The 27,902-nt window shown below is 49.9% G+C and overlaps 1 protein-coding gene across 2 annotated transcripts in view; it reads right to left on the reverse strand.

Annotated features, from left to right (window-relative positions):
- The window catches only part of TMPRSS9 (transmembrane serine protease 9), a 56,889-nt gene that overhangs the window by 7,132 nt on the left and 21,855 nt on the right, over positions 1–27,902 (reverse strand). The window contains exons 2-13 of one of the 2 annotated variants that reach the window (XM_061422764.1): positions 22,953–23,119; positions 18,893–19,020; positions 16,414–16,481; positions 16,130–16,305; positions 15,241–15,282; positions 11,146–11,259; positions 9,244–9,415; positions 4,691–4,965; positions 2,964–3,100; positions 1,931–2,249; positions 806–977; positions 68–339 (exon numbers count right to left, since the gene is read on the reverse strand). In XM_061422764.1, the coding sequence (XP_061278748.1) occupies positions 68–339; positions 806–977; positions 1,931–2,249; positions 2,964–3,100; positions 4,691–4,965; positions 9,244–9,415; positions 11,146–11,259; positions 15,241–15,282; positions 16,130–16,305; positions 16,414–16,481; positions 18,893–19,020; positions 22,953–23,094 (2,017 nt within the window). In that variant the 5' untranslated portion in view covers positions 23,095–23,119. Of the gene's footprint in view, positions 1–67; positions 340–805; positions 978–1,930; positions 2,250–2,963; positions 3,101–4,690; positions 4,966–9,243; positions 9,416–11,145; positions 11,260–15,240; positions 15,283–16,129; positions 16,306–16,413; positions 16,482–18,892; positions 19,021–22,952; positions 23,120–27,902 lie in introns of those variants that run through there. The other variant, XM_061422765.1, reaches the window with a different exon arrangement.

Here is a 27,902-nt window from a genome sequence, read left to right on the forward strand (position 1 = left end):
GTGGAAAGGTGAGTGGTCTGCAAGCAGGGGGATCAGAGCCCCAGGCCAGGGGGCATGGGGAGCTCACCGTTGCCCTCCTGCGTGTTGCCCCACCCGGAGATCACACACTTGCGGCCCACAGGGAACTTCTGGATGGCCAGCGGCAGGCAGACGGGCTGCACATACTTGTTGAAGACCAAAGGCCTGGCCAGCTCCAGCACGGCCACGTCGAAGTCCAGGATGCTGGGGTTGTACTGGGGGTGCAGCACCACCCGCCTGAGCCCCACCTTCACGGGGCTCCCGCCAACGCCCGACAGGGACGCGGTGCCCAGCTGAGCCCGCACCAGCTCCACCTTCGTGCTGCCAGGAAGGGGCCGCTTAGACTCCCCGCCCCCACCTCTGCAGCCCCCAGGGCACCAGGCAGAGCTGGGGGACCCAGGCCCCGGGGAGGGTGAGGCAGGGAGCCCCCTGACCCCAGGCCTCATTTCCTTCTGGGACAAGAAAGTATAAGAGGCCCCCACGGCTTTGTGACCATCAGAGGTCAATGCTGCCGCCTTTGAGCAAAGGGGAGAGGACTGTCCCCTCAAATACTTGGCCCCTGTGTCCCCTACAGACAAGGCTCCTCCCGGAAGCTGCTCCCCAGAGCCCCCTACTTCTTCACGCTGCCCCCCAACCACCTCACCCCATCTGCATCTAGACGTGAGCCTGGTGGGGAGGGGAGGCCACTCCCCCTGCCAGCCCTCGGTCCTGAGTGGTCTCTGAGCACGTGGGGATTTGATGGTGGGGGACCTGCCCGGTGATATCAGGGGAGTCAAGGGGGCCTTACTGGTTGAAGCAGTGGGCGGCAGACAGCAGCCAGCGGTCCCCCACCACGGTGGCTCCGCAGAAGTGCCGCGAGCCCTCCTTCAGGCTGACCTGCCAAGGCACCTCCCCCAAGGAGGCCCCAAGCCCCCCCACGATCCGAGTGGGCTTCTCCAGCGCTGGCCTGGCCCCACACTCTGCAGGGACAAGACAGGAGGGTCCAGGCACCTCAGCCTGCTGGCGTCAGGACCACCCTGGTTCCAGGGGGACCCCGGGTCTCTGGCTGGGAAGTGGCACATCACACAGATGAGGAAACCGAGACTTAAGGAGCCCTAAGTGCTCGTCCAGCGGGGGATGTGGGTGAGAAGAGAAGGCAAATTCGTAAAGGCCCCGGCCCTACCAGCCTCAGCGCAGCAGACACACATCTGCAGTCCCTACAGCACAACCCAGGCGGCTCAATGGACAGAGCTGGTTATATGGAGCTGGGGGCAGGGCAGGTGCAGGCGGTATTTAAATGAGGCAGAGTTTGGATTGGTTCTCAGCCTTGCTGGTCTGTGGGACCATAAAGAGGGGTCAGCATCAGATGGGGCAATGGGATCCTGGACGTGGGTCCTCGGAAACCACATGGTCCAGACAGGTGGAGAGTGCATATGCTGCCTGTGGGTGCCATGTCTGTGATAGCCTCAACTCAGCTTCTCTCTGACCCTGCCCACCCCCACATTGGTCACTGGCCCCCTGCTGAACCTTCAGGATATTCTGAGTACACCCTCCTGGATGGCCTGAGTTTTGCTGATGCTCAGTGACATCTGACTCTGCAACCCCATGGACTGTAGCCCACCAGGCTCCTCTGTCCATGGGATTCTCCAGGCAAGAATACTGGAGTGGGTTGCCATTTCCTTCTCCAGGGGATTTTCCCAACCCAGGGATTGAACCCAGGTCTCTTGCATTGCAGGTGGATTCTTTACTGCTGAGCTACCAGTGAATCGGGCAGTAAATGTGAAGGCTGACCACATGCCTTTGCCCATGCACTTGACAGACATCACTAATCAATCACCCATCTCTTCCCCAGAGTGCTTCAGAAAGCCAGTACCAAATCCATCCGACCCTGTGCAGAGCAGACACACACTGCTGCTGTCTCCCCAGAAAATACCTTGTGGCTTAGAAGCGGTGGCCAAGTCTAGAGGCATAGTGCTAGGGGCCAGTGTGGGTTTGGTGAGGGTGTCAGTCACCAGGCTCTTGGGGCTGGTGGGCCAGGCAGTGCTGAGAGTGGTGGAGGCGAGAGCCACTGTGGGGGCTGGAGGCTTGCTTGCAGAAGCGATGGTCTCCAGGATCCAGTCCCGCAGACTGGTCACTCGGGCGTAGACCCCTGGATGCTGGGCTTCCGCACAGCCGATTCCCCAGCTCACGATGCCAGCCAGGAAGAACCTGCCGGAGGACTCCTCGCAGACCAGGGGGCCCCCCGAGTCACCCTGGGAGACAGAGGCACACCCTCAGGAGGGGTTGGGGCTCCCCAGCCACATCTGGCCCCAGATCCAGAGCTACAGGTCACAGGGGGAGCCCTGGTTGTGGGATGTGTTTCCTCACACGCTGAAAACTCACATCTTAGAACCTCAGTCTCCGCCTCAAAAAATACAATAGGACACTTGGACTCTGGATCTCTAAGGCCTCTTTCAGTTCCACCACTGGCAGTTAAAAACCCAGCCCATATAAACAATATCCCCTCCTTTCCTTAGCCCCATAGATCTTGGGTAGTATCACCAGTGGCTTAGGAACCTCCAGTCATCTCACGGGCAGCCACAGCATCCTCCTGTCTTGCTTTCCTTTGCCTCCTTCTCACACCCAGCTCACCGTGCACTCTTACGTCCTTAAACACAAGCACTCTCCTGCTATTTCCCGATGTTTTCTCCAGTCTCCACTCTCACGTGGCAACCAGAGCTCATTAGCAGCCTCTCCCCACCCACCAGGCCTTCGAAAGGACAGCAAAGATACAAACTAAAAAGGAAACCCACAGCCATGTGACCAACCCAGCAGAGGGTCTTGGTGGTGGACCAGAGACAGAAGACCCCCCAACTTCTGGGAGAGGGGAACCTCGGGTGGGAGGATGAGGGGCTGTTCCCAGGACCTCAGGGACTGGTGGGGCGTCCCCTGGGGCCCCTGGCCCCTTTCCCAGGTGCTGGGCTCACCTGGCAGGAATCCACCTTCCCGTCCAGGTAGCCAGCACACACCATCCTGTCGGTGAGTGAGTGGCCGTATAGGCTGGTGCACAGGGCCTGGTCCAGCAGCTCCACAGTGGCCTTCTGCAGCATTTCCGGCTTGACCACTGCTCGGGACGGGGAGAGATGAGGGGGGAGCACCCCAGGACCCCGGCAGTCCACACCCCCGAGCTGGGAACCTGAGCTTGTTTCCCCACCCCGTGTGGTCGACCTGCTGCAGCCCCAGCTCAGAAAGGAGCCAGGCCCACCAGTGCCCACTGACTACCCTCCCAGCCTGGACATTTCAAGATTAGGCTCCTCCCTCCCCTCCCCAAACCTACCCACCCTGAGCCCCCACTTCCCTGCTTGAAACTTTTCTTAGCCTGGCAGTAGTCCTATCTTGACTAAACATTAAACCAAATTAGGTAGCCTTCCCTCAAACCCTCCAGGGCATTTCCCTACCCCCAGCTGAACCTGAATGCCCAAGCCTGGATCACCTATCCTGGCTACCCCAGGCCCTTTGCACATGCCATTCCAGCTGCCTACAAGGCTTGTCCCTGTGGAATCTGTCTGCCTTCTTCCTTTCATCTCCTATTTTAAATTGCAGCCCTCTGCCCCTGCCTCCCTGCCTGATTTTACTCCACTTGGTACGTCACCATCTGTCACTTTTCTTGTTTACTGTCTACTGCCCCGGAAATTGTGCTGTCCAACACAATAGCCACTGGCCTCGTAAGGCTATTTAAATGCAGACTGAAGCTCATCACGATGAAATGAAATGGAGAATTCAGTATCTCAGTCACGCCAACCCCGGTCACAGGCCTGCTGACTCCCTTAGTGGATGGCACAGACACGGCGGGTGTCTGCCACCGACAGAAGTTCCAGCAGGCAGTGCCAGCCTGGACTGGGGGCTCCGTGTGGGCAGGGGTCTCTCTCTGAATGGCCTGCTGCCCAACCCCTGGAATAGGGATGCCTGATCTTATATTAGGCACCACCATCTCAGGCCCTTTCCTAAAGATGTCCCCGACCCCAACTCCTTTTTGTTTCCTTCCTAGCACCTCTCACCATCAATCACAGTTGATCTGACATAGTTACCCCTACACTGATAGTGAACCTGCCCCACCCTCCCAGGGCCAGGCTCCCCTGAGACCCTGGTCACAGCCAATCCACACATAACCTCACGACAGTTCGTGTGTTTCTGTTTAGAGACACCTCACTTATCCTGTGTTGTTGATTCACTAACAGGGAGCTCACAGTCCATAGCGCAGCGCTATAACCCTTGCCTGAACAAAGCTCATTGAATACATGGATTTCTTCCCTATGAGACACATCCCAGCCTTCCTGCGCTTAGGACCCTAGTCAGCACGTCAGCTCTATGCTTGGGGCCTGTTTAGATTTGGTCAAACTTGCCACAGAAAGCACGAAAATGAAAGAAAAAAAAAAAACCATGGTGGTGAATAGACCAGAAAAAGGACACCAGTTTCCAGTCTCAGCAGAGCCAAGAAGGCAGGGGGTCACCAAGCTCCGCCACCTCATTGGGAAGATTCCGCACATTGTGGATGACCACAGTCCCCTACAAGTGTCCACCTGGGGGGGACAGATGCATTTTCGCAAGTGGGCGAATTTGCAAATACAGAACTCGCAGCTAACCAGGCCAGACCATGTGATGTTTGCTTGGTTGTGCTGTGCTGGCATCCTAGCTGCAGGAGGTGGGTGCTTACGGAAGTTCTCCTTGAGGTAGCCCCAGCCTGAGATGAGGCACTTCTTCCCTGGTGGGAAGATGTGTGAGGCAGCCGGCAGGCACACGGGCTGCACGTGCCGGCTGAAGGGCAGGGGTCTGCCCAGCTCCAGCACCGCCACGTCGAAGTCAGCTGTGTCCGAGTTGTAGGATGGGTGTGTGATGATCCGGGCCACGCGGGCCCGCACCGTGCTGGCCTCTGAGCCGCTGAGGTAGGTGGTGCCCACGTAAGCCACCCACTCCGGGGAGTCCTGGAATCTGCGGGGCAGACAGACCCTGGCTCAGAGGCGCACCAAGGCTGGAGCCGGGGGGTAGGGGTGGGGTGGGAAGGGTGGGGAGGGGAGCGGGGCACTTACCCAAGAGGCAGGTGCCCCCAAACTCAGCCATGGAAACTGATGGGAATGTTTTCCATGAAACATTGGCAAAAATCAGAACGAATGCACAAAAATTAAAACACGGTGCATGAATTATCAACATTTTAAACAAAGACAGGATCCACAGGGCCGGGATTAGGGTGAGGAGAGGAGGCACTGAACGAGGACTGTGCACTAGATGATACCGTGTAGCCATTTAAACTTCCTCGGGTGTGATGGTATATGTGTATTCAAGACTGTTTTTTAGTTGTCCAAATGTGCAAGGGTGCCTCAGAGGTGATGCATTATGATGTTTTCTACTTAATTTCAAACTGCTTGGCAAGGATATGTATGTATGAAGAGGTGTGGGGGGTATAGATTATAGATACAGCCAGATGGAGAGAGTAAGAGAGAAAGAGAATATGGTGAAATAGTAACAACTTTTGAAATCAGGTACAGTAAATCCCCTACATACAAATCTTCAAGCTGGGAACTTTCAAAGGTGTGAATGTGCCCCTGTATGCCAGCTGTTGTACTTTTCAAGGGACTGTACTGTAAGATTAAAAATGTTTTCTTTATGCTTTATGTTTGCTTTTTATGTATTATTTGTATAAAGAATATCATAAACCTATTACAGTACAGTAGCATATAACCGACTGTGTTAGCTGGGTGCCTAGGCTAACTTGGTTAGACTTACAAACTGGACTAATGAATGTGCTCTCAATATGGAACTAATTAGTATGTAGGGGACTTACTGTACAGGCATATGGGTATTTGTTGTACTATTTTTCCATCTTTTCTATTGAAATATTTTCATAATAAAATGATGAGAGGAATGAAATTTAAAATGATAAAAAGAAAACAACTCTTCTTGACCTGAATGTCATTGCTTATGTGACCTGTGTCCCCCAGATAGTCTTCCCAGGACCAGAGCCAGGTTACCCTGGGAATTAGCGACCCCCTGACCCACGGATATTCTCAGGCAGTGGTTTCCCAGGGAAGTCCACGTTGTCTGTTGCCCTGCCCTCTCCCCAAGGACTCCTCAGATGGAAACAACCAACTAGCAATGCCTGGCACACCCAGAGCCTTCCAGAACCTTCCCCTTCCTTTGGCCAGCTCCGTTCTGATTGGCCACTCTGGTTTGTAAAGATTCTGACCATCTTCAATAACAACCAGAAACGACCCAATTCAAAACCGGGCAAAGAACCTCAACAGACATCGCTCCAAAGAAGACACACAAATGGCCGATAAGCACATGAAAAGATGCCCAGCATCACTGATCATTAGGGAAATGCATGTCAAAGCTACAGTGAGAGGTGAGAGGAAGGTTCAAGAAGGAGGGGACATAAGCATGCCTGTGGCTGATTCATGCTGATGTATGGCAGAAACCAACACAATAGCGTAAAGCAATTATCTTCCAATTTAAAACAAATTAATTTAAAAAAAAACACAATAAGACGCCACTTCACAGCCACTAAGATGGTCATTATTAAACAAATAGGGACTTCCCTTGTGGTTCAGTGGTTAGGACTCTGCACTTCCAAAGCAGGGGACATGGGTTTGGTCCCTGGTTGGGGAACTAAGATCCTGCATGCCAAGTGGCCAAAAAACATAAACTAATAAAAAACAAAACAAGCAAACAAAGTAACAAGTAATGGCAAGGCTGTGGAGAAATGGGGAGCTCCACCAAGATGACACAGCAGAGACCCTGAGCTCATCTCCTCTCAGGAGCACACCCAAATGGCAACTCTCTGCAGAACAGCCATCGACGGAAAAGACTGGAGCCTGCCAGCAAAGATCTCCTGCAACTAAAGACGCCGAGAAGGAGACACAGCGAGACAAGGAGAGGCAGCTTCATGACACAGTCAAATCCCGTGCCCCCAGGCGCATGGCCCACAAGCTGGAGAATAACTGCTTTGCAGAGGTTCGCCCACCAGAGCGAGAGGGCTGAGCACATCAGGCCCCCTGGTCCAGGGGTCCAACACTTTTTTAAGAGGAGTCCCCAGAGCTTCTGTCTTTGGAGGCTGGTGGAGCTTAACTGCAGGAGCCCTCACAGGACGGGGGAGATGGAGGCTTCAACCTCAAAGGGCTCACAGAGAACCCTATATGCACTGGGACCCAGGGCAGAAGCTGTAATTCGATAGAAGCCTGGGCCAGACCTGCCTGCTGGACTCCGAGGGTCTCCTGGGGAGGTGGGGGTGGCAGCTGTGGGGTCACCCTGGGGGCATAGACACCAGTGAGGGGCATACTGGGGAACATCCAGCCACGTGAACACTGATGTTAGTGAAGCTACCTTGGCTCTTTGCCCCAAGACCTGGCCCTGCCCAATGGCCTGCAGGTGCTAGGTAGTGGGACACCCAAAGCCAGGCAGCTACCCAATCGGGGGGGGGGTGGCACACAGCCCACCTATCGGCAGATAGGCTGCCTCAAGACCTCCCCGCCCCCAACCCCGTAGCCACCTGTAGACAGCCCTGCCAACCAGAGGACCAAGACCACAGAAAACCTGCTAGACCAGCCTCACCCACTAGGGGGATGACACCGTGAGCGCCAAGTTGCTCCAGTCGGGTCCAACCCCATGGACTGTAGCCCACAAGGCTCCTCTGTCCATGCCGTGTCCCAGGCAAGAATACTGGAGTGGGTTGCCATGCCCTCTTCCAGGGGATTTTCCTGACCCAGGGATCAAACCCACGTCTCCTGTGGCTTCTGTACTGCAGGCAGATTCTTTACCACTGAGCCACTGGGAAAGCCCTTAGGTGGCAGACATCAGATGCAAGAAGACCATGACCCACAAGGCATGCCAGACCCTGCCCTGGGACCAGGCCCAAGCCCTGCCCACGAGCAAGCCAGTGCAACCTCTGGGACACTCTGGAACCCATACATGACTGTATGGAACCAGCCCCCTTGCCCCACCCCCAACAATGATCTGACACCAGCTCTGGGATCCCCGGGTCCTGCAGCCAGACTCCAGGAACCAGCTCTGCCTGCCAGTAGTCTGGCACCAACCCCAGGACCCGGCTTCACCTGCCAGTGGGTGGGCAACAACCCCACTTCAGTCTTCAGGATCCGGACTCCACCCGCCAGTCAGCACTAGCCCCGGGCCCCCTAGGATCCCACAACTAGAGAGCTCATGACCAGGACCCACTAAACAGCAGCCCACAGCACCTACACAGGGCAGTGTGGCCAGCCAAGCCCGCCAGACCACCCACATAGTCACCCGCTTTTACAACAAACGTTAAAGGAACTTCTCAAGGATGTGGAAACCTTGGAACCCTTGCGCACAGCTGGTGGGGATGGAAAACGGTGCAGCCGCAGTGGAGAACAGGATGGCGGCTCCTCAAAGGAGAAAACATAGAACCAGCATATGAGCCTGCAATCCTACCTCTGGGTTTATACCCAAAGGACCTGAAAGTAGCGACTCAGATACTCTCACAGCCACATTTGTAGCAGCACTATTCACAACAGCCAAAAGGCAGGAGAACCCCAAGTGTCCATCGATGGATAAATGAACAGACATGTCCAACAACACACTGGAATATTATTTAACCAAAAAAGGAAAGAACTGACACCTGCTGCAACCTGGATAAACCTTGAGGACACGATGCTCAGTGAGAGAAGCCAGACACAGAAGAACAAACACTGATCCCACTCACAGGGGGTCCTAGAGGAGTCAGAGCCACAGAAACAGGAGGTAGATGGCGGGGCCAGGGGCTGGGGGGGATGCGGAGTCAGTATGGATATTTTGTGGTTGTTGTTGATTGGTTCTTATTTTTTGGCCACCTGGCCTGCTGGATCCTAGTTCCCCAACCAGAGATTGAACCTGAGTGTCCCCAGTGTTGGAAGCGTGGAGTCTTAACCACTGGACCACCAGGGAAGTCCCTGGGTTAGTGTTTAAAGGGACAGCGTTTGAATTTGGGAAGATGAGAAAGTTTCGGAAATGGATGGTGGGGATGATTACATGGCAGACAATGTGAATGTACTTAATGCCACTGAGCTATGCACTTGAAATGGTAAATTTGTGTTATGTATATTTTGCCACAATTAAAATACATTCAGATTTAACAAAAAGAAAAGAGAAGGAAAGAAAACAGCAAGTTCCAAGGACACTCCCAGGGTAGTGGAGTCCCCAGAGTGGAAGGAAGATGGGATACAGGTGGGCTCTGAGCCTGCAGGGACGTGGACTCACTCGTTGAAGCAGTGGGCAGCGGACACCAGCCACCTGGCGCTGATGATGGCGGCCCCACAGAAGTGCTCGTTGTTTTCACGGAGGCTGACTTGCCAAGGGAACTCCCCTGGGGACGCTTCCACACCACCCACAATCCTGCCAGCTGTCTTCCAGCCAGGCTGCAAGCCACAGTCTGCAAGACAGAGATCACCAACCAGGACCCCCAGAAGGCAGGATTGCAGTTGCACAGGGGCCATCCTGGCACATCTGTCTCCAGTCTCTCATCCCCACGGTCCCCACATCCAAATGTCAAAGATCTGAACCAGCAAAGCACCAGATTCTGGGAGACCACATGGAACAGAGTCTCCCTCACGGCCTCAGAAGGAACTGGCCCTGCCAACTCCTTCCTCTCAGCCTTCTAGCCTCCAGAGCAGGGAGAGAGTAAACTTCTGCTGTCTCATCCACTGAGCCTGAGGTCCTCTGTTTTGGCAGATCCAAGACAATCATACACTAAACTCAGCTATATGAGTGCTATGTACCTATGTGACCAACCCCCAACACAAAACTCTGGACACCAAAACTTGGGTGAGCTCCTCTGGGTTGGAAACACTGTGTGTGTGATGCCACATATGCTTCTGGGCAAATTGGTTAAGCACTGTCCACCTGACTCCACTGGCAGAGGCTAAACGGAAGCTTGCTTGAGCTTTGTCTCTCCTGGACTCTGCACTTTTCTTTGCTGACTTTCAGCTGTATCCTTTCACTGTAAGACGGTATAACCACACATACTGCAGCTTTACCAAGTTCTATGCATACCTCCAGTGAATCACTGAGTCTGAGGGGGTTGTGGGGACTCCTGACCACACCTGCCAATTTCAACCAGCCTCTATATTATCTTGCACATCCAGGCACCAGACACTATGAATGTGTTCTTCACCATGTATTTTGAAAGTTTCCAAGTCTTTATATGTCCATCTTTTCATAGGATGCCATATCTGTTTATTTAGTCTCCTTTTATGTCCTTCAGCAACATTTCCTAATTCTATTTAATTGCTATTATAGACATGAAATGTTTATTTTGTGTTCCTATTGATTAGGTGGCACAGTGGGAAAGAATCTTCCTGCCAAAGCAGGAGATATGAGAGACGCAGGTTCAATCCCTGGGTCAGGAAGATCCCCTGGAGAAGGAAACAGCAACCTACTCCAGTATTCTTGCCTGGGAAATCCCATGGGCAGAGGAGCCTGGCAGGCTACAGTCTGTGGGGTCACAAAAAATCAAACACAACTGAGCGACTGAGCACACGTTGATCAACAGTGAGATTTTTTCCATTATATCTTCTAACCTGTTCTTACTTGTATAAAGAAAAGCAATAACTTTTTTATGTGCTAGGATTTATCTCCTCCTCATTGTTGAACTGTCTTATTTTTCCAATCTCCTTTTAGTCAATATATTGATTCATTTAGATAATCATATCCAAATTTTGATAGTTTTTCCTCTTCCTTTCCCATACTTATACCACTGTTCCTGCCTTATCGCATGGGCTAGCATTGTTAGAAAAATGTTGACTACTCTTACGACATTTCAACTGTAATTTTCCCTTGCTCAGATCCTTTTGGTGACTCCCCACTATGTACAGGACAGATCTCCAGTTCCTGGTATTCGAGGCTTCCCACAGTTTGACCAGGACCTCTTATCAGCCTGATATCTTCCCTTCTCACCCATACACCTCGAGCTCTCCCTCCTCTGCTTTCTGCTCACGTTTCTTGTCATATCACAGGTGCTCCCTCCCTTTCTCTGCCCAGCTCCAGTGAATGCCAGACCCACATGAGAGCATGTGATGGGCACAGTGGGCCAGAGCGCAGAGCCAGCAGCTGACCCTGGAAAGGCAATGTGGCCTGTGGGCCAGTTCAGACAGGCAGACTGACCGCAGTGGGCCTCGTCGGAGCCGTCGGAGCAGTCCGCGGTGTCATCACACTCTGGGTTCACCTTGGTCACACACTGGCTGTTCCCGCAGGAAAAGACATTCCCTGGACAGTGGCCTGAGGGCAGACAAGAACCAGGTACTTGACCTCACACCATCTCTCCTGTCTGCACAGAGATTTCTCTCTCCAGGCAGAAACTCCAGAGCAGGAAAAACATCACTTCTCTGCTTTCTTTTCACTGAGTCTTTCTGAAACAATCTTCTCAGAGTGAGTACAGACAGGTAACACACCAGAATACCAGTCAGCACCCGGGCCGGCTGTGTAACCCAAGCATACATGCCCCCTGTGTGCACTTGTACATTTCTACCATCCATTTTTTAAAAAAAGAAATAGGTGAAATTGATTTTTTAAATTGTAGTAGAGTACATATAACATAAAATTTGTCACTGAAGTGTAGGTTCACATTTAGGGTCAGTCATTCTCTGCAGGGGAGGGGGCCGTCCTGGGCACTGTGGGGTGGAGAGCTTCGCCAGCCCACCACCTCTGGATGCCAGGAGCTCCCCAGCCGTCATGACTACAAACGCTTCCCAGACATCATCAAGTGTCCCCTGGGGGCAGGACCACCCCTAGTTCGGAACCATTGATGTAAAGCTGAATAAATGTAAAAGAATCCACCTGCCAATGCAGGAGATGCAAGAGACATGGGTTCAATCCCTGGGACAGGAAAATCCCCTGGAGAAGGAAATGGCAACCCACTCGGGTATTCTTGCCTGGGAAATCCCATGGAAAAAGGAGGCTGATGGGCTACAGTCCGTGAGGTCACAAAGGGGTGGACACTGTTATAACACATGTTGTGAGCCAGCTGGGAGGGCAGTCATCAGAATATTTAAAGCAGTGAAATTCTAGGTGGTCCATACTCTTCCCGCCCCCCCAAAACTTTTTGCTGTCTTTTCTTTTAACAAAAACATTACATCACTTAAAAAATATAATGCCTTCTTCTAATTATGCTTAGCTCTGAACAATTAAAAGTGCCTCATTTTTTTAAATCCTTTGCTCACACAGGACCATGACTCCATCTTCCCCATAAAAGGCTAGTGCACAGAACTAGCATTTACTGTGTTTGAGGGATTTCCTTTGTGTGCCTTAAAGAAGCTTCAGGAAACCTCTCTTGGTGTTTGCAAACAGAGAAAATTGGGCAGAGGGCAAGGGGCTGAAAAAACATACTTGATTTTTTAAAATTGAAGTACAGTTGATTTATAAGCAGGACAAAGGCTAACAGAGTTTTGCCAAGAGAATGCACTGATCATAGTGAACACCTCTTCCAACAACACAAGAGATGATTCCACACATGGACATCACCAGATGGTCAATACTGAAATCAGATTGATTATATTCTTTGCAGCCAATGATGGAGAAGCTCTATACAGTCAGCAAAAAAAAAAAAAAACAGAGACCAGGAGCTGACTGTGGCTGAGATCATGAACTCCTTATTGCAAAATTCAGACTTAAATTGAAGAAAGTAGGGAAAACCACTGGGTCATTCGGGTATGACCTAAATCAAATCCCTTATGATTATACAGTGGAAGTGACAAATAGATTCAAGGGATTAGATCTGATAGAGTGCCTGAAGAACTATGGATGGAGGTTCGTAACATTGTACAGGAGGTGATGATCAAAACCATCTCCAAGAAAAAGAAATCCAAAAAGGCAAAATGGTTGTCTGAGGAGGACTTACAAATAGATGAGAAGACAAGCGAAAAGCAAAGGACAAAGGGAAAGATATACCCATTTAAATGCAGAGTTCCAGAGAACAGTAAGGGGCGATAAGAAAGCTTTTGTGAGTGAACAATGCAAAGAAACAGAGGAAAACAATAGAATGGAAAAGACTAGAGATCTCTTCAGAAAAATTAGAGATACCAAAGGAACATTTCATGCAAAGATGGGCACAATAAAGGATAGAAACAGTATGGACCTAACAGAAGCAGAAGATATTAAGAAGAGGTGGCAAGAACACAGAAAAACTATACACAAAAGATCTTAATGACCTGGATAACCACAATTGTGTGGTCACTTACCTAGAGCATCCCAGAGTGTGAAGTCAAGTGGGCCTAAGGAAGCATCACTACGATCGAAGCTAGTGGAGGTGATGGAATTCCAGCTGAGCTATTTCAAATCCTAAAAGATGCTGCTGTTAAAGTGCTGCACTCAATATGCCAGCAAATTTGGAAAACTCAGCAGTGGCCAAAGGACTGGAAAAGGGCAGTTTTTATTCCAATCTCAAAGAAGAATGTTCAAACTACGGTACAATTGCACTCATTTCACATGCTAGCAAAGTAATATTCAAAATCCTCCTAGCTAGGCTTCAACAGTATGTGAAAAAAAAAAAACACAACAGTATGTGAACTGTGAACTTCCAGATGTTCAAACTGGATTTAGAAAAGGCAGAGAACCCAGAGATCAAATTGTCAATATCCACTGGGTCATAGAAAAAACTAGAGAATTCCAGAAAAATATCTACTTCTGCTTCATTGACTATGCTAAAGCCTGTGGCTGTGTAGATCACAAAAAAAATTGTGGAAATTTCTTAAACAGATGGGAATACCAGAACACTTTACCTGCCTCCTGAGAAACCTGTATGCAGGTCAAGAAGCAACAGGTAGAACTGGACATGGAACAACAGACTGGTTCAAAATTGGGCAAGGAGTATGTCAAGGCTGTATATTGTCACTCTGCTTATTTAATTTACATGTAGAGTACATCTTGTAAAATGTCAGGCTAGATGAATCACAAGCTGGAATCAAGACTGTTGGGAGAAATATCAATAACCTCAGATATGCAGATGACACCACCCTAATGGCAGAAAGTGAAGAGGAATTAAACAGCTTCTTGATAAAGGTGAAAGAGGAGAGTGAAAAAGCTGGCTTATAACTCAACATTCAAAAAACAAAGATCATGGCATCCAGTTCCATCACTTCATGGCAAAGAGATGGGGAAACAATAGAAGCAGTGACAGATTCTATTTTCTTGGGCTCCAAAATCACTGTAGATGGTGACTGCAGCCATGAAATTAAAAGACGGTTGTTCCTTGGAAGAAAAGCGATGACCAACCTAGACAACGTATTAAAAAGCAGAGACATTGCTTTGCCTACAAAGGTCCATATAGTCAAAGCTATGGATTTTCCAGTAGTCATGAATAGATGTGAGAACTGGAAAATAAAAAAGGCTGAGCGCTGAAGAACTGATGCCTTCAAACTGTGGTGCTGGAGGACTTTTGAGAATCACTTGGACATTTAGAAGATCCAACCCATCAATCCTAAAGGAAATCAACCCTGAATACTCATTGAAAGGACTGATGCTGAAGCTGAAGCTCCAATACTTTGGCCAACTGATGCAGAGAGTCGACTCACTGGAAAAGATCATAATGTTGGGAAAGATTGAAGGCTGGAGGAGAAGGGGATGACAGAGGATGAGATGGTTGGATGGCTCAATGGACATGAATTTGAGCAAACTCCTGGAGATAGTGGACAGGGAAGCCTGGTGTGCTGCTGTCCATGGGGGCGCAAAGAGTCAGACACAACTGAGCGACTGAACAACAGCAATAGTTGATTTACAACGTGTTCAATTCTGCTGTGTAGCAAAGTGATTCAGTTACACGTGTATATGTTCTTTTTCATATTCTTTTCCATTAGGTTTTGTCTCAGGATATTGAATATATTAATAGTTCCCTGTGCTATACAGGACTTCACTGTTTATCCATCCTATATACAACAGTTTGCATCTGCTAATCCCAAACCCATAATCCTTCCCTCCCTGACCCTCCTCCACCTTGGCAAGCCCAGATCTGTTCTCAATATTGTGAGTCTGTTCTGTAGATAAGTTTGTTGTAACATCTTTTAAATTCCACATATAAGTGATATCATATGGTATTTGTCTTTCTCTGCCTGACTTACTTCTAGTATGAGAATCTCTAGGTCCATCCAGGTTGCTGCAAATGGCATTATTTCATTCTTTTTTATGGCTGAGTAGTATTCCATTGTGTATATGTGTACATGTGTGGTGTAAACACCACATTTTCTTTATCATTTCATCAAAACATACCTGATTTTAAGTCTCTTTCTGTCAGCGGCCCCTTCTGGCTTCCTGCAGCAAAATGAAAAGATAAAAGAGTATTTAGCAAGTGGCGAATTTTTTTGACAACATCATATTGCAAAGCAGGGAACTGCACTGTCCACCTGGGAGCCACTTAAATTCTAACTTAACTCAACTGAGATAAAGTCAGATCAAATATTCCGTTCCTCATAATAAAGAGCACAACAGCCGCATGGGGAAGGTGGCTGCCGGAGTGGATGATGTGGACCTGAAACAATTTCATCTGTGCAGAAATCTCTCTCAGCTCTGGTGAGGTTACTAAGACACCAAGTGCGTCAGGGGTGGTAGAAGGGGACTAAATGTCCTCCCATGCCAGGCCAAGGCAACAATCTTTCAATCTGCACACTCTGAAATTACATCTGGCTCTCAAATCCCAACACACAGTAATCTTAGAATTTAGAGCATAACAGCTACGCTTAGTTCTATACCAGGGGGCCAGGGGCCAAATCTGGCCCACCACTTGTTTTTATAAAGAAAGTTTTATTGATACACAGATAAGTGTCCATTTGTTTATATATTGTCTTTGCTGCTTTTGTGCTATGATAGCCAGGTTGAGTCATCTTGACAGAGACCCAATGGGCGGCAAAGATGAAAATAATTACAAGTTGCCACCCTGTGGTGTCTACCATTGAAGGTAAAGCAATGTATATATGTTTCCTCATCACGGAAAGGGTCGATTATGAAAAGTGTCAAGTTTAATGAAACTTCCACCTGGCTCCCCTCTCCCAGCACATCCCTCCCAAAGTCTCCTTGTCTCTGGGGTCACTCCCCTGTGAGCTGGGCAGACACGATGGTGCCACAGGGGGCTGGGGGCTGCCACAAGCCTGGGGTCACTCACCTGTGAGCTGGGCAGACACAATGGTGCCATAGGGGGCTAGGGGGATGCCGAGGCCCTGCAGCCTCGCATGAAGTCCCCGCTGCAATAGCTGCTCCTCCAGGCCTGGGCTTGGCGTCCACAGGGCCAGCAGCAGAAAGTGCAGCCGGAAACGCACCAGGACGCTGGCGTTGCCCTCCCTGGTGGGGAGGACATTGGCCTTGAGAGGGAGGGCACTTCTCAGCTGGAATTCTCTGCAAATCCAGGGGTCCCCCAAGATCCTTTATCCCCAGGAGGCCCTCACTCACCAGTAACTCAGCACCGTGCAGCCCACGCAGCTGGACTCCAACTCTGTCTCTTGAAAGCTGCTGACAAACTGCAACAGAAACAGCAGCCACAAATGTGAGACCCCATGGAGACCCCTGGCTGGGAGAGCGGGGGAGGAGGAGAAAAGCACCTCCTCTTCAACTTCGTGCGTGCAGTCAGTTCACACTGCTGAGTGAGCAATGGGGTGGGCAGTCCCAGGGCACGCCTGTGAAAACACAGCTCCACCAACACATGATGGAGAAACATGTGGTCCCTCCACACCCGGAAGCATCCCTCAGCCATGAAAAGGAGAGAAGCCCTGACACTCACAACCACGTGGACGGACCCTGAGAACACGGTGCTCAGTGAGAGAAGCACACAGAGGGACACACAGGGTGTGACTCCACTGACGGGAAACGTGCAGAGCAGGCCGATCCGAAGACACAGAGTGGGTTCCTGGTGGTCAGGGGCTGGGGAGGGGATGGGAGTGACTGCTGATGGGGAGACAGGGTTTCCTTTTGGGGTGATGAAAGCTCCTGGAATTAGAGGTAATAGTTGCACAACTCTGTGACTGTACTAAATGTCACTTTAAAAATGGATGAATTTGGACTTCCCTGGAGGTCCAGTGTTTAAGACTCTGCGCTTCCACTGCAGTGGGCATTAGTCCCATCCCTGGGAAGGGGAACCTGCCTGCAATGCGGAAGCCCTGGGTTTGATCCCTGGGTGGGGAAGATCCCCTGAAGGAGGAAATGGAAACCCACTCTAGGATTCTTGCCTGGAGAATCCCATGGACAGAGGAGCCTGGTGGGCTACAGTCCATGGGGTCACAAAGAGTCAGACACGGCTGAGTGACTAACACTTTCACTTTCAGGGGAACTAAGATCCCACATGCCACATGGCATGGGCAAAAAAAAAAAAAAAACAAGTGAGGTATAAGTTGGACTTCTCTGGTGGTCTAGTGGTTAAGTCTCTGTGCTTCTACTGCAGGGGGCATGGGTTCAATTCCCAGTCAGGGAAGTTCAACATGCACACAATGCAGCCAAAACAAAAGAGGTATAAGTCACCTACCATAAAAACTCACCTTTTAAAAGTATACAGTTAGATGGGGTTTTAGTACATTCACAGATTTGTACAGCTCACCATGATTTTAAAACATTCTCATCACTCCAAAAGAAGCCCATCCCCATTACCAGTTACCCCCCCATCCCCTCCCACAGCCCCTGACCACCAGGAACCCACTCTCTGTGTCTGTGGATCGGCCTGCTCCACATGTTTCCCGTCAGTGGAGTCACACCCTTCGTGTCCTTCTGTGTCTGCTTCTCTCACTGAGCGTCGTGTTCTCTCCACGTCGTAGTGAGTGTCAGGGCTGGGTGACGCTCCCGGGTGTGAAGGGTTCACAGCTGTTTATCCATTATCTGCTGATGGACAGTCCGTTTGCTTTCCCTTCGGGGTTATCATGACTCATGGTGCTGTGAGCATCACGTGCAGGTTTCTGTGTGGGCACACGTTTTTGTTTCTCTGGGGCAGACACCCAGGAACGGAATGGCTGGGTCAGGTGGTATTGCTGTTCGTCATTCAGTTCAGTTCAGTCGCTCAGTCGTGTCTGACTCCTTGCAACCCCATGAATTGCAGCACGCCAGGCCTCCCTGTCCATCACCAACTCCCGGAGTTCACTCAAACTCACGTCCATCGAGTCGGTGATGCCATCCAGCCATCTCATCCTCTGCCATCCCCTTCTCCTCCTACCCCCAATCCCTCCCAGCATCAGGGTCTTTTCCAATGAGTCAGCTCTTTGCATGAGGTGGCCAAAGTATTGGAGTTTCAGCCTTAGCATCAGTCCTTCCAATGAACACCCAGGACTGGTCTCTTTTAGGATGGACTGGTTGGATCTTCTTGCAGTCCAAGGGGCTCACAAGAGTCTTCTCCAACACCACAGTTCAAAAGCATCAATTCTTTGGCACTCAGCTTTCTTCACAGCCCAGCTCTCACATCCATACATGATGCTTAGTCGTGTCCAATTCTTTGTGACCCCATGGACTACAGCACGCCAGGCTTCCCTGTCCATCACCAACTCCCAGAGTTTCCTCAGACTCAAGTCCATTCAATTGGTGATGCCATCCAACCATCTCATCCTCTGCTGCCCCCCTCTCCTCCCGCCCTTAATCTTTCCCAGCATCAGGGTCAAATTGCCACACTGCTTTCCACAGAGGCTGCCCCTTTTCAGATCCCCACCAGCCACGTAGGAAAGTTCTGATTTCTCTACTGAAATGCAGTTTACAACCTTCCAATAAGACCTATGGGTCTTATAGTCGGAGGTTCCCACCTGATGCTGCCATCTCCTGCTTTCTAGAAAGCACCAGCTGTGCCCTGTTCATCCCATGGACCCTCTCCCTTCCTCAGTCTCCCCTCTGCCCTGCTGCCTCAGTCAGAGCCCTTGGCCACCCACTTGCCGCCCCCACCCCTGGCTCCCAGGACCCTCACCAGCATTTCCAGAGCGGGCGTCAGCGTGCGGTAGTACTCTGAGGTCTCCTGCTGCAAGCTGGGGGCAAACCGGATCCCACGCAGCTCAGCCATGTGCTCTACGTCGACGCCCTGTGTAGAGAGGGAGGCTGCGGACAAGACCAGGGCCCCGTGAGAGCGCCCACTGCAGGGGCAGGGCTCAGTCAGCGAAGCAGGCCTCCAAGGCCCCCCACCACCCCAGGGCTGCTCATCCCAACTAATGGGGGTGGGCTGACTCCCTGGGGGTTGAGTGACTATTAACAGTGCTCTTTTTTTTTCTTTTTAAAGAGGACTATTTTTTTAAGTCTTTATTGAATTTGCTCCAACATTGCTTCTGCTTTATGTTTTTGGTTTCTGACCACCAGGCATGTGGGATCATAGCTCCCCTACCAGGGATCAAACCTGTATCCCCTGCAAGTCCTAACCACTGGACCGTCAGGGAAGTCACTGCATGCCCCCTCATCCGCTCTCACCCATCACTCACCTGAAGGCCCCCAGGTCCAGCACAAAAGCCCCAGGCGTCCCCAGGTTCCCTTAAGGGGAAGGCTGGCTCTCCCTAGAAACGCCTGGCCTGGGACCCCAGGTCAACTTCAGCCAAAAATGGCTGAAATGGCCTCAAAAGACCTTACCTCAACTTTGGGGCAATTCCCACCTCCTCCCTGGCGGCTCAGATGATAAAGAATCCACCTGCAAAGCAGGAGACCAGGGTTCGATCCCTGGATCGGGAGGATCCCCTGGCGAAAGGAGTGGCTACCCACTCTAGTATTCTTGTCTGGAGAATCCCACGGACAGAGGAGCCTGGTGGGGTACAGTCCATAGGGTCGTAAAGAATCGTACACAATTGAATGACTAACACTTTCACTTTCCCTGGAAGAGGGCATCTAATATGACAGGGGCATGGCCACAGTCAGGGATACCAGGACCCTCAGACCCCCACCCATGCCGCCACCCTCTGAACAACACAGCTTCCGACTGTTGGAAACACTGTGGGAACCACATACAGCAAAGAACATTAATGTCTTAAAGTAAAGAATATAACCCTACAGAGCACACGAAGACACCTGTTTCTGTCAAAAAATATGCAAGACTGGCAAAGGGGCCCCCAGTCAAAAATGATCATACTTGCTAAATTTTAAAAACAGGGGGACTTCCCTGGCGGTCCAATAGTTAAAACTGAGAGGGTAACAGGCAGGAAGGCTAGAGGTCCCCAGGCGGAGGAAATAGACTGTAAGTGTCAGAACAAACTACGAGTGTCAGAGGTTTTTCTTCCTTCTCTACGCAAAATTAAAAGGAGGTTTCTTTTAAAATTCTGTGTTGCCATGAAGACACCTGGTTCCACCTGAACTTGACTTTTCTCAAACCTTGAGCTACCCAATGCAGTTTTTCTTATGGAAATGTTTTTCTTAAGCTATGTTAATGAACTGTGTATTTATCTTAGAATCTGCTTTTCTTCAAGTTGGTTTGGCCTAAGACTCAGAACATAAGGGCTCAACAAACCAGAATGTTTTACTCATGGAAATATTCTCTTAAGCTAAGTTAATGAAACTGTACTTACTTGGAAATCTGCCTTTCTTCAAGATTCATGTCAACTGTTTTATGGCCTAGGATAACTCACCTTGTGACAATGCTATCTCAAAATGCATGTTGTGATGGAGGGACCTGGTGCAACTCTCTCAGTTTTGAGGCATTTCCTTTCTCTAATTAGCAGCCTGCTAATAGGTATATAGCTCCTTACTATAAACTAGCAAGGGGACACTCTTTCCACCCCATTCTGATGTCTAGGTCAGAAGGGTTCTCTCTTTTATACTTTAATAAAACTTTATTATACAAAAAGCTCTGAGCGATCAAGCCTCATCACTGGCCCCAGATGGAATTCTTCTCCTCCGGAGGCCAAGAATCCCAGCATCATTCATGGCTTGTAGCAGCAATCTTTCAAAACTCTGAGCTGCCAATTCAGGGGGCTTGGGTTCAATCCCTGTTGAGGGAAATAAGATCCCACATGCCATGTGCTTTGGCCCAGTGGTTAGGACTCAGCACTTGCACTACTGTGCCCCTGGGTTCAATTCCTGGTCGGGGAACTAAGACACCCCACAAGCCATCTGGCACGGCCAAAGAAAAAAATTTTTTTTTTAATTTAAAAATAGAAGTAGCTGTCATCTACACTATGGAAGTCAGGTCCCAGCTCTATTTACTGGAATGAATATTCATCCAGATAGATATTTAGATATTTACTTATTGAATGGATAGAACAAACAGACTAAAACAATTCTAAAAATGGTTGTCTTCTCCTGCAAGGAGCTAAAAAGAAAGGTAACAAGAACCCTGCTATGTGGACACAAGTGCTTATGCTCTGGGCCCCCAATAAGCCCCACACTTTTCCTCTGAAATACCCATGGTTCCCATGCACTTGGGGAAACAGTCCAGCCAAGGGCCCATGTAAAACTGTACACCGCTGAGTAAAATTCTGAGCTGTCTGGGAAGGGGACAAATTTGAACTGTAATTTTAAAATTGTTTTTAAATTTTAAGTGCTTCTTAAAGCCTTCCTTGGCTTCAGAGGTTCTGCTGGAGATTTGATCTAACTGTTGTCCGAGAATGTATCTGTGCTTCTAGAATGGAGTTGTGAAACTGACACCTGCTGGGGGACAGGGTTGGGGGGGGGGGCGGGGGACAGGGTTGGGGGGGGGCGGCGCATGCGTCCATGCACACACAAAAACCAGTTTTCCTGCACTTCACCTCACAGCCATCAGAGGGCATCTATCAGCCATGCCAGACTTCCAGCTAGTCCAGATATTCACAAACATACATCTATACATTTAAAATATTAAAATATATACATCCCACATTGGGTTGCCAACTTATTATTTTGCCACATGACACCATTTCCCCCCAAAACTGCCAGTTACCATCATCATTTCATGAACGAAGGGTGACTTTCACACCTCCACACAGAACTAAGAAACTCAGATATCTCAGAAGGAGCTCAGGTCAGAGCAGAACTTCCCGTGATGGCGGAAGGTCCTAGATCTGAGCTTCCCCTGCAGGAACCACGAGCCACCCGTGAAATGTGGCTGGCAGGGATGGAGGAACTGGATTTTACCTGTCATTTAAATTAAGTCTAAATGGCACTGGGGCTCAGGGCTACCATGCGGAGGTGCAGGGCAGCCCTGGAACTCTGTATAGTTGGCAGGCATCTGCTGGAGCCTTCCACTGACATGAAAAGACCTCCGTGTGTTTCTGTAACTGCAGCCCACGGCATTCACAACGGGTCATCATTTTGTATGTGTGGGTGTGCGCTCAGTTGTGTCCGACTCGTTTCAACCCCATGGACTGTAGTCCACCAGGCTCCTCTGTCCATGGGATTGTCCAGGCAAGAATATTGGAGTGGGTTGCCATCTCTTTCAGGGGATCTTTCGGACCCAGGGATCGAATCCGTGTCTTTTATGCCTCCTGGATTGGCAGGTGGGTTCTTTACCACTAGCGCCACCTGGGAAGCCTTATTTTGTATGAAGTGAGAGGGACTTCAAATATGAAGTGAGAGGGACTTCCCTGGGGGTCCAATGGTTAAGACTCAGTGCTTCCACAGCAGGAGCATGGATTCAGTTCCTGGTTGGGGAACTCAGATCCAGCATGCTGTGTGCCATGACAAAAAGTAATAATAATAAAGTGGGAGCCACTGTTGACTGTGGGAGGTGGGAAAGTTAATGACTGCTCACTCATTTCTTATATTTTTGGGGACTTTCCAAATTTCTCAAAATAAGTTCCATTTCCCTACTGGTCTCCATTTCACCCTGGCCATGAATCCCCATTAAGAACCCCACATGTGGGAGACCCGAAATTCACAGGTATTACCGCAGCGCCCAGGCTCCCAGCGCCCAGCCTGGCGCTAAGGGCAACATCCAGCGCCGGGCCCCCTGCCTCGCTCTTGGTGGCCTCCGGGGCCTGTACGCTCGACCCTTTGCTCTGGGACACCCCTGAGCGACTCCTGGGCATCTTTCTGCCAGTCTCCTGGTGTGTGGACCCAAGCAAGCCCAGGCCACTCACCCACAAGGACTCCCAGGATGACGAGGACGATGCTGGTGGCCACAACAGTGGACAGGGCCGCCCGGCAGCACATGGCATCTGCAGCCAGGACGTCCTTGGTGGCTCCAGGCACCAGCTGTAAGTCACTGGCAGTGGGCTCCATGGCTCCCGGACACAGGGATGGAGACCTGGAGGCGAGCAGGAGAGAGGCAGAAAAGTGAGGTCAGAGCTAGGGCGGCACTTCTCTTCCCCTAAGCAAGGGTCTTGCTTGTGCAAATGTAGCTGCCATCAATAGCGCCTGAGGCGAGCCTGGACTCTGGTTAACAGATGTGAGCTGATTTAAGCCATTAAGCATGAGGTGATGTTGTGGTGTGGCATAACAGTGACTACAATGCTCCTTCATCCATTAAATGCTATCTGAAAGTCAACTAATGGCTTTGGTTTTTATTTTTATTTTTTGGCTGCACCACACAGCTTGTGAGACCTTCGTTCCCCAGCCAGAGATTGAACCCACAGCCGTGGCAGCGAAAGTGCAGACAGAATCCTAACTACTGAACTGTCAGAGAATTCCCAATGGCTTCATTCTTTCAAGTTTTTTAAAATTTTATTTTTGGTTGTACTGGGTCTTCATTGCTGGGCTTTCTCCAGCTGCAGACAGCGGGGCTCCTCTTCACTGTGGTGCTCGGGCTTCTCGTTGCAGTGGCTTCTCCTGTTGCGGAGCCCAGGTTCTAGAGCACGCAGGCTTCAGTAATTGCGGCTCCCCGGCTCTAGAGCACAGGCTCAGTAGTTGAGGCACACTGGCTTAGCTGCTCTGTGGCATAGGAGATCTTCCCAGATCAGGGGTCAAACCAGTGTCCCCTGCATTGGCAGGTAGAGTCGTATGAACTGTGCCACCAGGGAAGTCCATTAAAAAAAATTTTTTTTTAAGTCTTTACTGAATCTGTTACAACACTGCTTCTGTTTTATGCTTTGGTTTTTTGGGGATCCCAGCTTCCCAACCAGGGATGGAACCTGCACCCCCTGCATTTGGAAGGCAAAGTCCCAACCACTGGACCGCCAGGGAAGTCCCGTTTTGTTTTTTTTTAATTGTATTAATTTTTATTGGAGTATAGTTGCTTTACAACAATGGCATTTTTAAGAATATGCAAAATTTTAGCATTAGGCTGACTCCATCATAACAATTAATGATATATATATATTTTAAAATCTCTTATTAGGGAGGATGGTGTCTCTGTGGTAAAGATTCCACCTGCCAATGCAAGAGACAAGGGTTCGATCCCTGGGTTGGAAAGATCCCCTGGAGGACAGCATGGCAACCCACTTCAGTATTCTTGCCTGGGAAATCCCATGGACAGAGGAGCCTGCTGGGCCACAGTCCATGGGGTTGCAAAGAGTCAGATATGACTGACCGACTAAAACAACAAAGGGTAAGAATAAGCTGTGAGATCTAACAGCTCTGGCCTCCAGCTTCCTTCTCTGTTAAATGGGCAGAAGACAATGCCTGCTGCCATCTGGCTAATTCCTGCCTCTCAGGATCCAGGATCTCAGACTCTCAGTTCACAGAGAGCAGAGCTGAGAGGTAGTGACAGGCTGAACTTCGGCACTTCTGCCTCTGAAGTGTCTCTGTGTCAGGCGCCAATAAATTCACTTCAGGCAGTTGGCTTCTGCTCCTTGCAACTACAAGAGCCTTGAATGTGTTCAGCCCTCCCCACTCACAGCATATCCCTGCCCCCGACATGGCTGGATAACTCCCTTCCATTCATGAGACCTGAGCAGACCTCTACTCTAAAGCCTCAGCCTGCAGAGAAGCCTTTGTCTAGGAGGAGATGAGTCACCTTTATGGCTCTGCAGCGGTGGATCTCATTACCTACCCCCACCCCTGCTCCACATGGATGCTGCCTCCATTGCGTGGGCAGAGAATGACTCATATCTGGACTCTGACACACTCTTCCCCATTTGAACACCACCCAGAAGGAAGTGGGGAGACAATCCCATTCTACTTCCCTTGACAGGGCTCCATGAAGGTGAGCACTTGGCCAGGTGCTTCTCTGGGGGGAATGGAGCTGCTTTGTAGGCCCGTATGGATGGACAGCGGGTCTGCGCATCAGATAAAATACAGTGTGTGTGTGCAAAGTTGCTTCACTTGTATTGACTCTTTGCAACCCCGTGCACTGTAGCCCACCAGGTTCCTCTGTCCATCGGATTCTCTAGGCAAGGATACTGGAGTGGATTGCCATGCCCTCTTCCAGTGGATCTTCCCGACGTAGGGATTGAACCCACATCTCTTATGTCTCCTGCATCGGCAGGCAGGTTCTTTACCGCTAGCGCCACCTGGAAAGCCCATAAATACAGTATACCCAGTCAAACTTAAATTTCAGATGAATAAGACCTATAGATTTCCCTGGTGGTCCAGTGGTTAAGACTCAAAGCTTCGAGTACAGGGGCACAGGTTTGATCCTTGGTCAGCGAACTAAGATCCCACATGCCACACAGCTCAGCCAAAACAAACAAGCAAACAAAACACACGACAAAAACGTCTTGCGATAGTTAACTTTGTGTGTCCACAGGGCTAGGCCATGATGCTGGCTTTTGACCAAACATGGTTCCTGACGTTGCTGTGAAGACATAATTAACATTTCACTAGTTGATGTTGAGTAAAGCAGATGAACTTCTGTAGTTTGGATGGGCTGTATCCAATCAGTTGAAGGCCTTAAGAGAAAAGATCAAGGTTTCCCCCCAAAGAAGGAATACTGCCTCCAGGTAGTCTTTGTACTTGAGCTGCAACATCAACTTTTCTCAGGGTCTCCAGCCTGCCCTGCAGATTTTGCATTTGCCAGCTCCCATGATTGTGAGCTAACTCTGGTCTGTCTGTCTGTCTTCCTCTCCATTCTACTGCTTCTCTCTCTAGAGAACCTGACACATACAGTTCCTAACATGTCTTGTGCAAAATTTGGAACATACTTGTATTAAGAAAAAGCATTTAAAAATTTTTATTCAAGTCATTTATTTGGCTATGTTGGATCTCAGTTGCAGCATGCAGGATCTAGTTCCCTGACCAGGGATCGAACCCAGGCCCCCTGAATTGGGAGCACAGAGTCTTAGCCACTGGACTGCCAGGGAAGTCTCCCCAAAATGTATTTGTTGTTTGCCTGAAATTCAAATTTATCTGGGTGTGCTGTATGTTTACTGTTAAATCTGGAACCCCACACCGGGGCCCAGCCAGAATGTCCTATCCGATCAAGGTAACACGTCCTACTGGGAACAGCCACTCTGCACCTCACCACCACCATCCAGAGTTGGTAAGAAAGGGGAGTAGTGCAGAGGTGGGGAGCAAGGTCGTATAATGCTTACCCCTTTATTCTTACACTTGAGCTGAATTGCTGTCTGAGTAGCCAGAGAAGCTCTAAGAATCACTTGATGAAATGTTTTAAGGACAAAGACACCAAGATTCACTTTTGTGATTAGGGCTGGAAACACGAGTGTAGTGTATGAGCTCATTGACAGCCCCCCCACAGACACATACACTACATTCATTCAGCCCCAGCTGGCCCTGTCACCCCCTACCCCTTGGGTTTTCTAAGGATTCCTGTGTTCTCCAAATTGTCTTGTCATCACCATCATTAGGGCACAGAGGGGCCCCACTGCTATTTAGCATTGAACATAGAAGCTCCATTCACTGTCTCCGTCAATCTGATATTTACGACCGGCCAGGCCTGGCTGCTCTGTGCTGGGTACCCGGCTCTTAATGAGACAGATGTGATTCTCAGCTCACAGAGCATAAATCTTAGTGAGAGAGACCCAAGTAAGTTAAAATTGTGGCTACAATAATTGCTGCGTCCATGGGGCTTTGGGTCTCTGTCAAAAGGAAGCTTTGATCTAGACAGGGGTCAGGGGAAGCTTCCTGATGGAGGGATGAGTTACATGAGTTCTGACGGATAAACAGGAATCCAGGCAGTGCCTGGTGGAAGCAACAGATGTTCATACAGGAAGAACAAAATACGTAAAAGCCCTGTGGCAGGAGGGAGCAAGCCAGGGACCTCTTAGAGGAGGTGTGCTAGTCAGCTGCTGCCACGTAACGAGTTATCACACACATAGCTGCTTAAAACAATGCATGTTCCTTATCTCGTGGTTTCTGCAGGTCAGGAATCTGGCACGTTTTAGGGGTCCTCTGCTCAGGGTCTCACTCAGCTGCAAACAAAACTGGGGGAGTTCCCTGAAGGCCCAGTGATTAGGAACTTTCACTGCTGTGGCACGGGTTCAATTCCTGCTAGAGGAGCTAAGATCCAACAAGCTGTGCAGTGCAGAGAAAGAAGTGTGAGCTGGGTAGCATTCTCATCCAGAGGCTCAACCAGGGAGGATCCACTCCCGAGCTCCCTGCTGTGGCCAGAATCTGGTTCCTTGTGCTTGTAGGGCTGAGGCCCCCTCTTTCTGCTGGCTGTCAGCCAGGGGCTGCTGTCAGCAGCAGAGAGCTGTTGAGCTTCACACAAATTCAGAAAGCACTTCCAGCTCTCTCTTGACTCTCCCTCTAGATATCTTGCCAACACCTACAGTGACCAACTGTCTCAGTTTCCCTGGGATTTCTCTGTTTTAGCCACATAAGCCCCGCATCTGTGTGTGTGTGTGTGTGTGTGTGTGTGTGTGTGTTACTTGCTCAGTCCTGTCCAACTCTTTGTGACCTCATGGACTGTAGCCCATCAGGTTCCTCTGTCCATGGGATTCTCCAGGCAAGAATACTAGAGTGGGTTGCTATGCTCACCTCCAGGGGATCTTCCTTACCCAGGTATCAAACCTGCATCTCTTGTGTCTCCTGCATTGGCAAGTGGATTCTTTTCCACTGAGCCACCTGGGAGGCCCCTGTATGCAATCACTAAGTCATTTTATATAAGGGATTTGAGCACCTATGTGTTTCAGTGTCCCTCAGACAGTGAGGGATGAGTGTAATTAGTCTCTTCAGACCGTGTCTATCACCAA

This window comes from Bos javanicus, chromosome 7 (assembly GCF_032452875.1).
Source record: "Bos javanicus breed banteng chromosome 7, ARS-OSU_banteng_1.0, whole genome shotgun sequence".
Classification (NCBI taxonomy): Eukaryota; Metazoa; Chordata; class Mammalia; order Artiodactyla; family Bovidae; genus Bos; species Bos javanicus.